At 37.1% G+C, this 16,594-nt stretch overlaps 1 protein-coding gene across 1 annotated transcript in view; it reads right to left on the minus strand.

Moving 5' to 3' along the window:
- TMEM168 (transmembrane protein 168) overlaps nt 1-16,594 on the minus strand; it is a 64,470-nt gene that overhangs the window by 17,350 nt on the left and 30,526 nt on the right. Inside the window, exons 3-4 of the mRNA XM_007469739.1 lie at nt 7,181-7,323; nt 4,636-4,910 (exon numbers count right to left, since the gene is read on the minus strand). Of these exons, the coding sequence (XP_007469801.1) occupies nt 4,636-4,910; nt 7,181-7,323 (418 nt within the window). The remainder of the gene's footprint in view (nt 1-4,635; nt 4,911-7,180; nt 7,324-16,594) is intronic.

Here is a 16,594-nt window from a genome sequence, read left to right on the forward strand (position 1 = left end):
GCTACAGTAATCAAGACAGTATGGTACTGGCACAAAAACAGAAAGATAGATCAATGGAATAGGATAGAAAGCCCAGAGATAAACCCATGCACATATGGTCACCTTATCTTTGATAAAGGTGGCAGGAATATACAGTGGAGAAAGGACAGCCCCTTCAATAAGTGGTGCTGGGAAAACTGGACAGGTACATGTAAAAGTATGAGATTAGATCACTCCCTAACACCATACACAAAAATAAGCTCAAAATGGATTAAAGACCTAAATGTAAGGCCAGAAACTATCAAACTCTTAGAGGAAAACATAGGCAGAACACTCTATGACATAAATCACAGCAAGATCCTTCTTGACCCATCTCCTAGAGTAATGGAGATAAAAACAAAAATAAACAAATGGGACCTAATGAAACTTCAAAGCTTTTGCACAGCAAAGGAAACCATAAACAAGACCAAAAGACAGCCCTCAGAATGGGAGAAAATATTTGCAAATGAATCAACTGACAAAGGATTAATCTCTAAAATTTACAGGCAGCTCATGCAGCTCAATAACAAAAAAATAAACAACCCAATCCAAAAATGGGCAGAAGACCTAAATAGACATTTCTCCAAAGAAGATATACAGACTGCCAACAAACACATGAAAGAATGCTCAACATCATTAATCATTAGAGAAATGCAAATCAAAACTACAATGAGATATCATCTCACACCAGTCAGAATGGCCATCATCAAAAAATCTAGAAACAATAAATGCTGGAGAGGGTGTGGAGAAAAGGGAACACTCTTGCACTGCTGGTGGGAATGTGAATTGGTTCAGCCACTATGGAGAACAGTATGGAGGTTCCTTAAAAAACTACAAATAGAACTACCATATGACCCAGCAATCCCACTACTAGGTATATACCCTGAGGAAACCAGAATTCAGAAAGAGTCATGTACCAAAATGTTCATTGCAGCTCTATTTACAATAGCCCGGAGATGGAAACAACCTAAGTGCCCGTCGTCGGATGAATGGATAAAGAAGATGTGGCACATATATACAATGGAATATTACTCAGCCATAAAAAGAAACGAAATTGAGCTATTTGTAATGAGGTGGATAGATCTAGAGTCTGTCATACAGAGTGAAGTAAGTCAGAAAGAGAAGGACAAATACCGTATGCTAACACATATATATGGAATTTAAGAAAAAAAAAATGTTATGAAGAACCTAGGGGTAAAACAGGAATAAAGACAGAGACCTACTGGAGAACAGACTTGAGGATATGGGGAGGGGGAAGGGTGAGGTGTGTTAGGGCGAGAGAGAGACATGGACATATATATACTAACAAACGTAAGGTAGATAGCCAGTGGGAAGCAGCCGCATGGCACAGGGAAACCGGCTCGGTTCTTTGTGGCTGTCTGGAGGGGTGGGATAGGGAGGGTGGGAGGGAGGGAGACAAAGAGGGAAGAGATATGGGAACATATGTATATGTATAACTGATTCACTCTGTTATAAAGCAGAAACTAACACACCATTGTAAAGCAATTATACCCCAATAAAGATGTTTAAAAAATAAAGTATACATTGTGATGTCAAAAAAAAAAAAACCATATGATCATCTCAATACATGCAGAAAAAGCTTCTGACAAAATTCAACACCCAGTTATGATAAAAACTCTCCAGAAAGTGGGCATAGAGGGAACCTACCTCAACATAATAAAGGCCATATATCATAAAGGCAAACCATTCTCAATGGTGAAAAACTGAAAGCAGTTCCAAGATCAGGAACAAGACAAGGATGTCCGCTCTTACCACTATTATTCAACATAGTTTTAGAAGTCGTAGCCACGGCAATCAGAGAAGAAAAAGAAATAAAAGGAATACAAATTGGAAAAGTAAAACTGTTACTGTTTGCCGATGATATGATACTACTATACATAGAGAATCCTAAAGATGGCACCAGGAAACTACTAGAGCTAATCAATGAATCTGGTAAAGTTGCAGGATACAAAATTAATGCACAGAAATCTCTTGCATTCCTATACACTAATGATGAACAATCTGAAAGAAATTAAGGAAACATCCCCATTTACCACTGCAACAAAAAGAATAAAATACCTAGGAATAATCCTACCTAGGGAGACAAAAGACCTATATGCAGAAAACTATAAGACACTGATGAAAGAAATTAAAGATGACACCAACAGATGGAGAGATATACCATGTTCTTGGATTGGAAGAATCAGTATTATGAAAATGACTATACTGCCCAAAGCAATCTACAGATTCAATGTAAACCCTATCAAATTACCAATGGCATTTTTTACGGAACTAGAACAAAAAATCTTAAAATTTGTATGGAGACACAAAAGACCCCGAATAGCCAAAGCATTCTTGAGGGAAAAAAACAGAGCTGGAGGAATCAGCCTCCCTGACTTAAGACTATACTGCAAAGCTACAGTAATCAAGACAATATGGTACTGGCACAAAAACAGAAATATATATCAATGGAACAGGATAGAAAGCCCAGAGCTAACCCACACACCCAGGGTCAACTAATCTATGACAAAGGAGGCAAGGATGGAGAAAAGACAGTCTCTTCAATAGGTGGTGCTGGTAAAAGTGGACAGCTACAAGTAAAAGAATGAAATTAGAACACTCCCTAACACCATACACAAAAATAAACTAAAAACAAACAAAAAAATCAGTAAACTGAACATCTAGAATTTTTTCCAAAGCCACCTTTTAAAAAATACTTGAGATAAATTTTAAAGGACTTAAGAAAAATGCAAACTTTTGGCAAAATGTTTACATTAAGTAATAAATCCTTCATGGAAACGTATAACATGTTTGCTTCTTAAATTACTTTCTTTTAAAACTTAAAAATTACTAAGGATATATGCATGGCCACCAAAATTATGCCTTTTCCGACCCATTTGCTTAGGGAAGAGGTTATTATAAGCACTGCAGTAGTTTTCAATAATCAGTCCCTGCTTTTGGGTCTGAAATATATTTCTGTAAAGATTTTAACACACTAGAACTTTTTCTCTTGTGCTCTGAAGTACACAGAATGCTATACTTTACCTGAACTTGAAATAGCCATAAAAATTAAAATTATTTTACACATTGTGTTATTAAAAAGTATAGGTCAAGTAAATGATTTTATAAACCATTATACTGAAGTAGTTTTAATGTTGACTAGCTTCTTCTATATTACAGTATTTTGAAAATGGGTGAACCATGCTAACAAAAATATCTACTGAACCAGAACATGCCAGTTCTCTATCTTCAGGGTTTTCACCTTTGGCAGCAACATGGTGCAATAGGGGGAAGATTTTAGGGGTCAGGGAGATCTGGGCTTGAATCATGATTCCATCACTTAGTAGTAGTATGACTATAGAGAAGTTATGTAACCACTTTCAGCTTTCATTTCATCCTCTGAAAAATGAAGATAGAGGTGATAGTATTTACTTCAAGAAATTTCAAGTGAAGATTAAATCTAATTATGTGTATAAAGTACCAAGCATTGTAGCTGTGCTTCAAATGTGCTCAGTAAGTATTAGTTTGCCTTTACTCCTTCTAGACAGCCATTGAGTTATTCAATATTTATTTGCAAAACCAAAAAATTATAAAAATGTACTTATAATAAAACCCTGGAAACCAATCTGGCATGAAATTAGTGAGACCATGATGGTTTGAAATCATGTCTCCTTTAACCTTGAGTTTACTTCCTTTCTTCTGGAGTTCTTGTATTGGCGCTCAACCTCTGTCCTTCCATAATACTTTTGTTTTATATTTTTCTTTGATCTGAATATTGTTTTCTACTTATATTTTATGATTATTTTATTGTGTTCATGGTGTAAAACATCTGAAATATTTTATAGAAAAAAGTAGGATATAATTAAATCTAAAAACTATTTCTAATCTAAAATAAGAAATTACCTTTTTTCGTGATCCATTCAATGATTTCATCCATCTATCTACATTACTTAAGGATCTCCTACTATATGCCAGACTCTCTTCCAGGCACTAAGCAAGTAATTCATAAAACAAAGCCTTTGACTTACAGGGTCTCATTTCTCCCTTGGCAAGGAGACTTAATATTACCCCTTCTATTTACAGATGAGAGAACTGAAACAGAGTAACTTGCCTCAAACAACACTGTTGGGGCAAATGAGGACCAAGCACTGACCTAAGCACTACTCCAACCATATCATATCACCTGCTGCTTAAAACTATGGTGAGCTTTCTAACATAAATAAAACTGCATATGTGAAGAACTATTGAAATCAGCATCCTGTAACACCTTAAAGACTTAGAAGTATTAGTCAAATAAGTTAATCAGCTTCTGAAAAATGTAACTACATTTAATAATTCTGAAAATACTTTAAAGGGGAACTATAAGTCTCAGATCAAGCAGTCAGATTTTTTTCTTCCAATCAACACAAAACATAATTTTCAAAACCTTTAGAGATTACTAAAATTATGCTAAACAAGTATGCCAGAGAAAAGGCAAACAAAACAGTCATATGTATACTTGGTAATCTGTGAAGTTGGAAAACTGAGAATCTGGAAACTTAATGTTTCAATGTGAAGGACAGATTTCCACGAATGGGCATATTTTTACAATAGTGAAATTGCCAGAGGTGGACTTACCTGCAAGAGCCCACTCTCCTGTACCATGAGTGTGCCCACTGTAATACAAAACATACGTATCATGTCTAGGTCCATCCACAGTCCGAAGTTCAAGGAAAGCTTTCAGTTTGGAATGTAGAGTATCAAAGGACAGGCCACTTGTAGAATAGTCACATCCATAGGTCTCAATCATGTGATATGCAAAAAATCTTTGGATAGCATTGAGCATGCCAGTAGACCTCAAATTTAACTCCTGTACATGTTCTGGTGGAAGAAGTGTTGGCTGACCATCAGGACTGAGGAAGGAGAAAAAAAGATCATTTTAGTGTTTATGAAGTGTTCATTCTATGTCACATTCCTATTCTTCATTTATAATAAATTACCTAAGAATCATAAGTGGTTAATTAAATGGCAGGATTTTTTTTTAAGAAAAACATCTTTCCTAAATTTTCTACAGTGCTAAGAATTAAGCTTGGAAAATCAAAGCCTAGTTTCTAAAAATTATATTTCTTATCAATAAAACTGAAAGCTGGGAGAATATCTCCAAATGTAGATAGTACTATTCTTCACTCTTTATTCATATCTTCTTACCAAATGACAGATATTAAACAAAACTTTAAAAAGCAAGACTGTACTAATTCTACCCCCAAAATGTTTCAAGAATATCTGGGTGGGGACAATAATGAAAGTAATTTTTCTTGAGAAAAAAATTTTAACAAAATATGGAAGCGATATTTTAAATTATATATTTAATTTCTGTGTTGAAAAAGACAGTCTTTATAAAGTTGTGTTCAAGTTTTACTAACTTAAGGTACATAAATGATAGAACTTACCTTTTAATAAATGACATTTTAAAACAATTATTATGGACTTCCCTGGTGGCACAGTGGTTAAGAATCCGCCTGCCAATGCAGGGGACATGAGTTTGAGCCCTGGTCTGGGAAGATCCCACATGCCGCGGAGCAACTAAGCCCATGTGCCACAAGTACTTAGCCTGCGCTCTAGAGCCTGTGAGCCACAAGTACTGAGCCCACATGCTGCAACTACTGAAGCCCACACACCTAGAGCCCGTGCTCTGCAACGAGAGAAGCCACTGCAATGAGAAGCCCGCACAACAAGAGAAAGCCCACGTGCAGCAACGAAGACCCAACGCAGCCCAAAATGAATATATAAAATAAATAAATTTATTTAAAAAAATTATTACTATTTAGGTCCACTGCCTTATATACTACTGAATACTAACTGAAGACTTAGACCTGATCCTGGAATACATGTAAAATGTAAAATGGTACTTTAGTAAAGATAATAAACCAAGTTTTAAAACTAGCAGAATCAAATCAATATTGAGGGAGAAAAAAATCATAACTCTTATCCAGAAAAGAGATTTCTAGTAGGAATTTTGAAAACTTTATATTTTGCTTCATGTATTATCAATACTATTCTATTAATTCTATAAAAGTTTTCATTAAAAGAAGAAAACATTTTGTCCCTATTTGTATCATTTAACAGCCACAAAACAGCAAAAGAATAAAGCAATGCATAATCAAAAATTATAACAGAATAAAAATCTAACTGTGCAAGTTACTATTTCCACATATTCTTCCTGCAGAGTTGTCACATCTTACTTTATGTGATCCTTCTAAACGTATTTCTTTTACTTCTCATGAGAATCTTCAACTTATATATCAAGTCTTTAATATAGAGGAAATATTTACTATAAAGAGTCTACTTTGTGTTTTTATGTCAAATATTTGAAATCAGATAAAAACTTCATTTCAAGCCCTCTCCCACCCCTGGCCAAGGAAAGTATGATGACTGCTTGGTCAACAGAATTCATTAATGGCAAGGAACTATTTTTTTCTACTTCAAAGGTACTTAACTACAAAAGAAAAACTAAAATTTGGCAATATTTACAGACTGAAACAGATTTGCCATACATGTGGGGTAAAAATATTTCCAAATAAAACTGCAATCAAATACTTAACTTCACTGCCAATGTTTTTGGATTCGTGGTATTTGTATGACATTTTCTAGTAGTGTTTTTACATTTATAGTCTCATTAGCTCTTCATAACATTTCTCTATACGGGCAGAATGGTATTGTTTGCATTTTAGATAAAGACACTGAGGTCCAGAGAAGTTATGATCTGCCTAAAGTAACACAGAACTAGAATTTAGGATGCTGAGGTCCAGTGTACATTCTATTATACTTCACCATGTTGTTTCACATTTTCTTAAACAAGATATCCCTCTCTAAAGAAAGGGCAGGAACTTTACTTAGAAAATCCATTCATATTTTATGAAAATCCATTCATATTTTATGATTTTTAGCTAAAATATAAGCTAATCATATTTATCAAGAATAAAATTTTAATTGAACCCTGAAGATTATATTATTACTCAGAGTAAAGGTTTTTAAACATTTGGGATAAATGGAAAATAAAAAAGCAAGAGTATTATACTTTGAGAATATTATAGTTTTGAAAAAATGAGCTATCATCTTATACCAATATTAGCAAAATATAAGGAGTCAAGTAGCTATTACTTATTATACTAGGTTACTGTACCTGCAGAAGTTGGTGGGAATCACAATAGCATATCCAACAGATGTTCCTCCTAAACAGTTACCCAATTCATGGAAGAGGCCATGAGCCATAGATTCCAATGGCAAAACAATCAGAAACATGCTCAAGAAGATTCCATTTGTTGGCTAAAAAAAATTTAAAGCAGCATGTTTACATAGAGTCTGTGACTGAACTTATATATGTGTATATGTATATATATTTACATAAATGCATATTCATTTTTTGCCTCTACTTCCGAAAAGGATAATTAATGACCTAAAAACCGTTATAAGTTGAAAGAGACAAGTGTATACATGGATGAGCAATGAACCCTAAATTTACCTCTAAGCTGCTTGGAAGTCATGGCAAAACAAATACAGCACACCGCATTTTTATCATGTGCTGTATTTTTATGATGGGATGTCAAATAACACCCCACTCAAACTAAAAAAACAAAAATATAACCACACCCTTGATATAACAGAGAAAAAGCCAGAAAACAAATCCTTCCCTGTTAAAACCCACATGCTCTAAATCATTTTACAAATAACACACTCATTTACTTTATCAGAAAAGGTACTTTAGAAAGGGCTTTTTTTCCCCCTGTGAAATTGTGAAATGTCCAGAAATTAAGAGAAAATCTTAAACTGTAAGTTCCTTAAAGCTATCAAAATGAACTCCATTCTTAAACTTATAACAAACTTTTCCTTTGAAAAGCTCTAGACTATAAATTCAAAACTGTAAAAAATAAAGTATATATATATATATATATATATATATATATATATATATATATATAAAGACATATTGAAGACATTTAAGCAGCCTAAAAACAGAATGGAAAAAGGGAGGTAGGAGACAAGATTTAAGTAGTATTTGCAATTAAAAGAAACAAAAAATTAAAGGACCCATTTAACTGAAAAGGAAAAGGAAGGATAAGTCACTCAGAACTGACCTATATTTTTACAATACAGATAGTATCCCATATTTTTTGTGTTGCTACTGCGCATATTACACAGTTATGTGTCTATGTGCATGAATACAGTTTTCTAACACTAAGAAGTGGTTCATTTGATCGGAATTTCAATAAAAAAATAAAGTTGACTCCAATAATGGAAAAATGGATATAATGCCCTATTTTTGGTACATTCTGTGTTATCAGTCACATAAATAATACAGTACATGCTCAATTTAGAAACAATAGAAAATACAAATGAGTAAAACTATGATTAGAATAATTCCAAGTACCATCATCCACACACAGCTTTTTAAAATATGTTCAGACATCATACAATATATATAAATATTCACAAATATTTAGTTTCTTACCAAAGTGCAATGATATATAATGTTCTGCAAACTTTTTAATATGTTAAAGCCCATTAATGTAATTCTAAATCATTTGTAAATATCAAATGGCATTACTATCATATTTATAAAATTTTAATTAGCTGATTTCCTATTTGTTGTATTTAGATTCCTTTTAATTTTCCCCTATGATAAACAAAACCAGAATAAGTATGGAGTTCTCTGATTATTACTTATGTTAAATACCTTTGATCATTTTGGTTTCATCTTTGGTGAAACATTTTGCCACGGGGCTGCCTTCTGTCACTGATTTACAGTTTTATTTTGCTCTCAGTATAGTTTAGATAAAAGTCTTTAGTTGGATACAAACAGATGGAGAGATATACCATGTTCTTGGATTGGAAGAATCAACATTGTGAAAATGACTATTCTACCCAAAAGCAATCTACAGATTCAATGCAATCCCTATCAAATTACCAATGGCATTTTTCACAGAACTAGAACAAAAAATTTTACAATTTGTATGGAAACACAAAAGACCCCAATAACTAAAGCAATCTTGAGAAAGAAAAAGGGAGCTGGAGGAATCAGCCTCCCTGACTTCAGACGATACTACAAAGCTACAGTAATCAAGACAGTATGGTACTGGCACAAAAACAGAAAGATAGATCAATGGAACAGGATAGAAAGCCCAAAGATAAACCCATGCACCTATAAGACAAAGGAGACAAGAATATACAATGGAGAAAAGACAGCCTCTTCAATAAGTGGCACTGGGAACACCAGACAGCTATATGTAAAAGACTGAAATTAGAACACTTCCTAACATCATACACAAAAATAAACTCAAAATGGATTAAAGACCTAAATATAAGGCCAGACACTATAAAACTCTTAGGGGAAAACACAGGCAGAACACTCTAGGACATAAATCACAGCAAGATCCTTTTGACCCACCTTCTAGAGAAATGGAAATAAAAACAAAAATAAACAAATGGGACCTAATGAAGCTTAAAAACTTTTGCACAGCAAAGGAAACCATAAACAAGACAAAAAGACAACCCTCAGAATGGGAGAAAATATTTGCAAATGAAGCAACTGAGAAAGGATTAATCTCTGAAATATACAAGCAGCTCATAGAGCTCAATATCAAAAAAAAAAAAAACCTAACCCAAAAATGTGCACAAGACCTAAATGGACATTTCTCCAAAGAAGACATATACAGATTGCCAACAAACACATGAAAAGATGCTCAACATCACTAATTATTAGAGAAATGCAAATGAAAACCACAATGAGGTATCACCTCACACCAGTCAGAATGGCTATTATCAAAAAATCCACAAATAATAAATGCTGTAGAGGGTGTGGAGAAAAGGGAACCCTCTTGCACTTTTGAGATGTAAATTGATGCAGCCACTATGGAGAACACTATGGAGGTTCCTTAAAAAACTAAAAATAGAACTACCATATGACCCAGCAATCCCACTACTTGGCATATACCCTGAGAAAACCATAATTCAAAAAGAGACATGTACCACAATGTTCACTGCAGCATATTTACAAAAGCCAGGACATGGAAGCAACCTAAGTGTCCATCGACAGATGAATGGATAAAGAAGATATGGCACCTATATACAATGGAATATTATTACTCAGCCATAAAAAGGAGTGAAAATGAGTTATTTGTAGTGAGGTGGATAGACCTAGAGTCTGTCATACAGAGTGAAGTAAGTCAGAAAAAGAAAAACAAATACCGTATGCTAATGTATGTATATGGAATCTACAAAAATGGTACTGATGAACCTAGTGGCAGGGCAGGAATAAAGACGCAGACGTAGAGAATGGACTTGAGGACATGGGGAGGGGGAAGGGTAAGCTGGGACGAAGTGAGAGAGTGGCATGGACTTATATATACTACCAAATGTAAAATAGCTAGCTAGTGGGAAGCAGCCACATAGCACAGAGAGATCAGCTCAGTGCTTTGTGATGACCTAGAGAGGTGTGGGAGGGAGGCTCCAGAGGGAGGGGATATGGGTAGTATGTATACATATAGCTGATTCACTTTGTTGTACAGCAAAAACTAACAACATTGTCAAGCAATTAATTAATGTAATGTAAAGTAATTAAGTAATGTAAAGCAATTACTCCAATAAAGATGTATATAAAAAAAGTCTTTAGTTGGTTGTATTGCAAATACCTTTCCCTCTGTGACTGTTAATGCTGTTTTTTGCTTAACATAAGTTCTTAAGTGTAACGTAGTCATTTTGTGTCTTGTTAAATCTTCTCCACCCACCTAAAAGTCAAGAAGGTATTGTACATTATCCTCTAAAGGCTTTGTTGTTTTGCACTTTGCTTTTAGGTCTATAATCCAAATGTAGTTATTTTTATAATAACAGTCCAAATTAAGTTTTTTATGTGAACACCCAATTATCTAATTACTAATTATTGAAAATCTCAACCATTCCACATTACTGTGCCATCTTCGTCATAAATCAAGTATTCTGATATCTACTTTTATACTCTTATGTTCCACTGGCCTATCTGTCTATCCTTTCAAATATTTCCTTTTGCCTACATTTCCTCCTTTCTTTCTGGGACTCCAGTAAAACACAGATGATATCTCTCTGTATCCTCAATGAGTCTTATCCTTTTCTCTGTATAGTATTTTCTCTATTTTTCCTCTTTAAGCTCCTTCTTTCATAGCTTCATCTGAACTGTATTTTCCAGTTCACTAATGCTCACTTCTCATTTGTCTAATCTGTTAAACTAGCACATTGAATGAATTTCAGATATTTTATTTTCTGATTCTAAAACTTGTCTAGCTCTTTTTCAAATCTGCCTTGTCACTTTCTTATAATTTCTAACTTCCTACCATTATGTACTATTTTTGCTTTTTTTTCAACTTGCTAAGTATGATGGCTTTCTTTGTTTGATAATTCCAATATCTCAAGACATTTTGGTCTGCCTATTGTCTGTTGGTTCTGCTGCTTCTTGCTCTCAATGCCGTGTGTGTGTGTGTGTGTGTGTGTGTGTGTGTGTGTGTGTGTGTGTGTGTATCTGGTTTCTGGTTACATTTATGAGCTGAACACTGTATGCAAAAAACTATTATATGATTAATTTTGGACCTAGGATAATTATACTTTCTCCAAGAGGATGTTTGTTTCTTCCAGGATGCTGGGGGTTATTAACAGTCTACATATCTTAATCCAGGTTTGACCACTTAATCCAGGTTGGATCACTAATAGGATACAATGTCAGGAGGCAAATTCGTTAAAGGACATAATGTACATATTAAAAAATATATTTCTGCTATAAACACCATTTCTTCTCATACAACTTATGTATGTCCAAGAGAATTTACACAGTTTGTATATTGGTTGGGTTAATGATAACTGTATCAGTGAGCACAATTACCATTTTCTGACATAGCTTACAACTTAAAAGATGGAACAATTCTCACAACTATTACGACAGCAACTTCAAGTGCTTTTTCAGTTAACTCTGAGGTTTAACGGGTAATCATCTTATCTACAAATATTGATAATTTCATTACTTTCTTTTCAATTCCTATACCTTCTATTACATATGTTGCTCCATTATAATAGAAAATACTTTGATCAATTAAACCATTATTCACATTAAAGTAGATAGGGAACTTTTAGACATGGATGGCCAACTGTACTATACCATAAATATAAGGGACTTGAGCAACCGCGAATTTTGGTATTCACAGGGGGTACTGGAACCAATCCCCTGTGGATACCGAGGGAGGACTGTACATTCAAATTATGTCAGCCATTTATGTAAAATAATTATTGGTGGGGTGATCAACATGGTGAAGAAGTAGGACAGGGAGCTCACCTTCCCCCCACAAAAACATTAAAAACACATCTACAAGTGGAACGATTCACATAGAACATCTACTGAACACTGGCAGAAGACCTCAGACTTCCCAAAGGGCAAGAAAACCTCCATGTAACAGGGTAGGACAAAAGGAAAACAAAAAAGAAAGAAATCGGGACAGGGCCTGCACCCCAGGGAGGGAGCTGTGAATGAGAAAAGGTTCCTGAATTTTGGGGAGTCCCCTCACTGGTAGGGAAATCAGCCTGGATGGAGGGGAGCTTTGGAGCCTAGGAGGAGAGCACAGCAACAGGTTTGCAGAAGGCAAAACAGTCACCTGCACAGAAGGTCATCAGTGCCACCCTGTGCTCCCCCGCCTGAGACGCTCAGCTGTTGGTGAGGGTGGGGGCTAGGTGCTGAAGTACAGGCTTCAGGGGTCAGACCCAGGGAAGGGACCAGGGTTGGCTGCATGGAGACAGCCTGAAGAGGCTGGACTGTGGCAACAGAGGGGGTACTCAGAAGAAGCCAGGGCCTGCCACAGAGGCAAGGTACCATTGTTGGGGGGTGCAACGGGAGAGGGGTGGAACCACCATTAAGAGCTCCTTTCCCTGTGAGTGCTCCCATGCAACAGGACACCGCCACAGGAGCTATTGGTGTGTGTGTGGCGGGGTGTGCAAGTCATCACTGCCATCCTGGGCTCCAGAGGTGGGCACAGATTGCCAATATGAGACCTAAAAGCAGGCTGCCCTCACTATCCCAGGAGTGCACAGATAGCAGCTGCCCATAGGAGACCCCCAAGCAGGTGCCAAGCCCTGCCCCCACTGTCCTGTGAGTGCACAAGGGCCACTGAACCCGCACACCCCACATAAAAAGGTAAAGGCCAGCACACGCTGAGGAAAGAGACAGCAAGGAACCAAACTAAAAGCTGCCCCTCTATTTTGGAAAAGATGGCGGAGTAGAAGGACTTGAGCCCCCCTCCTCCCATAAAAATACCAAAATCACCACTAACTGCTGAACAACCAACAAAAAAAGAATGGAACCTACCAAAAAAGATATTTTACATCCAAAGACGAAGAAAAATTCACAACAAGATGATGGGAGGAGTGCTTCTGTGACATAATCAAATCCCATACCTGCCAGGTGAACAACCCACAAACTGGAAAATTTTACTGTAGAGCTTCTCCCACAAGAGTGAAAGTCCCAGGCCCCATGTCAGGCTCCCCAGCCTGAGGGTCTGGCATCAGGAGGAGGAACCCCCAGAGCATTTGGCTTTGAAGGCCAGCAGGGCTTGAGTGTAGGAGCTCCAGAGGAGTGGGGGAAACACAGACTGCACTCTTGGAGGGTGCACACAGGTTTTACATACACTGGGACCCAGCACAAAGCAGCAACTCCACAGGAACCTGGGCTGGACCCACCTACGAGACTTGGAGGATCTCTGGCAGAGATGGGGGTCAGCTGTGGTTAAATAGTGGGGCAGGGGAGCAAGAACACTGATGGCAGAGGCCCCAGAGAATACTGATCAGCATGAGTTCTCCCAGAGGTCATTGCCAGTTTGGTATCAAGACCTAGTCCTAACCAACAGCCTACAGGCTCCAGTGCCAGAATGCCTCAGGCCAAACAACCATCAGGATAGGAACACAGCCCCATCCATCAGCAGACAACATGCCTAAAGCTGTACTGAGCTCACAGCAACCTCTAAGCACACCCCTTGACATGGTCCTGTCCAGCAGAAGGACAAGACCCAGTTCCACCCACCAGTGGGCAGGCACCAGTCCCTCCCACGAGGAAGCTTGCAAAAGCCACAGGAACAACCTTACCCAGCAGGGGGCAGACACCAGAAGTAAGAGGAGCTACGATACTGCAGCCAGTGGAAAGGAGACCACAAACACAGAAAGTTAGACAAAATAAGAAGGCAGAGAAATATACTCCAGACAAAGGAATGAGATTAAAAACCCATAAGAACAACCAAATGAAGAGGAGATAGGCAACCTACCTGAAAAAGAAATTACAGTAATGATAGTACAGATGATCCAACAACGCAGAAAAAGAATGGAGGTACAGATCAAAAAGATACAAGAAATGTTTAACAAAGAACTAGAAGATTTAAAGAACAGAGATGAACAATACAATAAATGAAATGAAAAATACACTCTAGAAGGAATCAATAGCAGAATGACTGAGGCAGAAGAACGAGTAAGTGAGCTGGAAGACAGAATGATGGAAATCACTGCCACAGAGCAGATAAAGAAAAAAGAATGAAAAGAAATGAGGACCGTCTATAAAGACCTCTGGGACAATATTAAACATACCAACATTTGCATTATAGGGATCCCAGAAGGAGAAGAGAGAGAGAAAGGGTCTGAGAAAATATTTGAAGAGATTATAGCAGAAAACTTCCCTAACATGAGAAAGGAAACACTCAAGTCCAGGAAGTGCAGAGTCCCATACAAGATAAACCCAGGGAGTAACACATTGAGACACACAGTAATCAAACTGACAAAAATTATACACAAAGAAAAAAATACTAAAAGCAATTAAGGGAAAAACAACAAATAACATACAAGCAAATGCCCATTTCAGCTGATTTTTCAGCAGAAACTCTGCAGGCCAGAAGGGAGTGGCATGATATATTTAAAGTGATGAAAGGGAAAAAAAAACTACAACCAAGAATACTCTACACAGCAAGGCCCTCAATCAGATTAAATGGAGAAATCAAAAGCTTTACAGACAAACAAAAACTAAGAGAATTCAGCACCACCAAACCAGCTTTACAACAAATCCTAAAGGAACTTCTCTAGGCAAAAAAGAAAAGGCCACAACTAGAAATAAGAAAATTATGAGTGGGAAAGCTCACTGGTAAAGGCAAACATAAAACAAAGGTAGGAAATCACCTCACACACAAATATAATATCAAAACCAGAAATCATGAGGAGAGTACAAAGGCAGGATATTGGAAATGCACTGGAAATTAATAAGAGACCAGCAACTTAAAACAATATTGTACATATATAGACTGCTATATCAAAACCTCATGGGAACCACAAACCAAATATCTGCAATAGATACACACACAAAAAAGAAAAAGCAGGGCTTCCCTGGTGGCGCAGTGGCTGAGAGTCCGCCTGCCGATGCAGGGGTCGCGGGTTCATGCCCCGGTCCGGGAAGATCCCACATGCCGCGGAGCGGCTGGGCCCGTGAGCCATGGTCGCTAAGCCTGCATGTCCTGAGCCTGTGCTCTACAACGGGAGAGGCCACAACAGTGAGAGGCCCGTGTACCGCAAAAAAAAAAAAAGAAAAAGAAAAAGCAATCCAAAAGATAGACATCAAGTCAAAAGAGAATAAAGAAAAAGGGAAGAGAAAAGACCTTCAAAAACAAATCCAAAACAATGAACAAAACAGCAATAAGAACATACATATTGTTAATTACATTAAATGTAAAAGGATTAAATGCTCCAACCAAAAGACATAGACTGGTTGAATGGATACAAAAGCAAGACACAGATATATGCTGTCTACAAGAGACCCACATCAGATCTAGGGACACATACAGACTGAAAGTGAAGGGATGGAAGATGGTATTCCATGCATATGGAATTCAAAGAAAGCTGGAGTAGCAATTTTCATATCAGACAAAATAGACTTTAAAATGAAGACTGTTGCAAGAGACATAGAAAGACACTACATAATGATCAAGGGATCAATCCAAGAATAAGATATAACAGTTGTAAATATATATGAACCCAACATAGGAGCACCTCAATAAATAATCAAGTGCTAACAGCCATAAAAGGAGAACTCAACAGTAACACAATAATAGTGGGGCACGTTAACACCCCACTTTCATCAGTGGACAGATAATCCATGTAGAAAATCAGTAAGGAAACACAGGCCTTAAATGACACATTAGACCAGATGATTGCATTGATATTTATAGAACACTTCATCCAAAAGCAGCAGATTATCCAGGATTGATCACATACTGGGTCACAAAGCAAGCCTCAGTAAATTGAAGAAAACTGAAATCATATCAAGCATCTTTTCTGAGCACAACACTATGAGATTAAAAATCAACTATAAAGGGCTTCCCTGGTGGCGCAGTGGTTGAGAGTCCGCCTGCCGATGCAGGGGACACAGATTCGTGCCCCGGTCTGGGAAGATCCCATATGCCGTGGAGCAGCTGGGCCCGTGAGCCATGGCCGCTGAGCCTGCACATCCGGAGCCTGTGCTCCGCACGGCAGAGGCCACAACAGTGAGAGGCCCGCGTAC

Source organism: Lipotes vexillifer, unplaced genomic scaffold, assembly GCF_000442215.2.
Source record: "Lipotes vexillifer unplaced genomic scaffold, Lipotes_vexillifer_v1.1 scaffold597, whole genome shotgun sequence".
In the NCBI taxonomy this organism is placed as follows: Eukaryota; Metazoa; Chordata; class Mammalia; order Artiodactyla; family Lipotidae; genus Lipotes; species Lipotes vexillifer.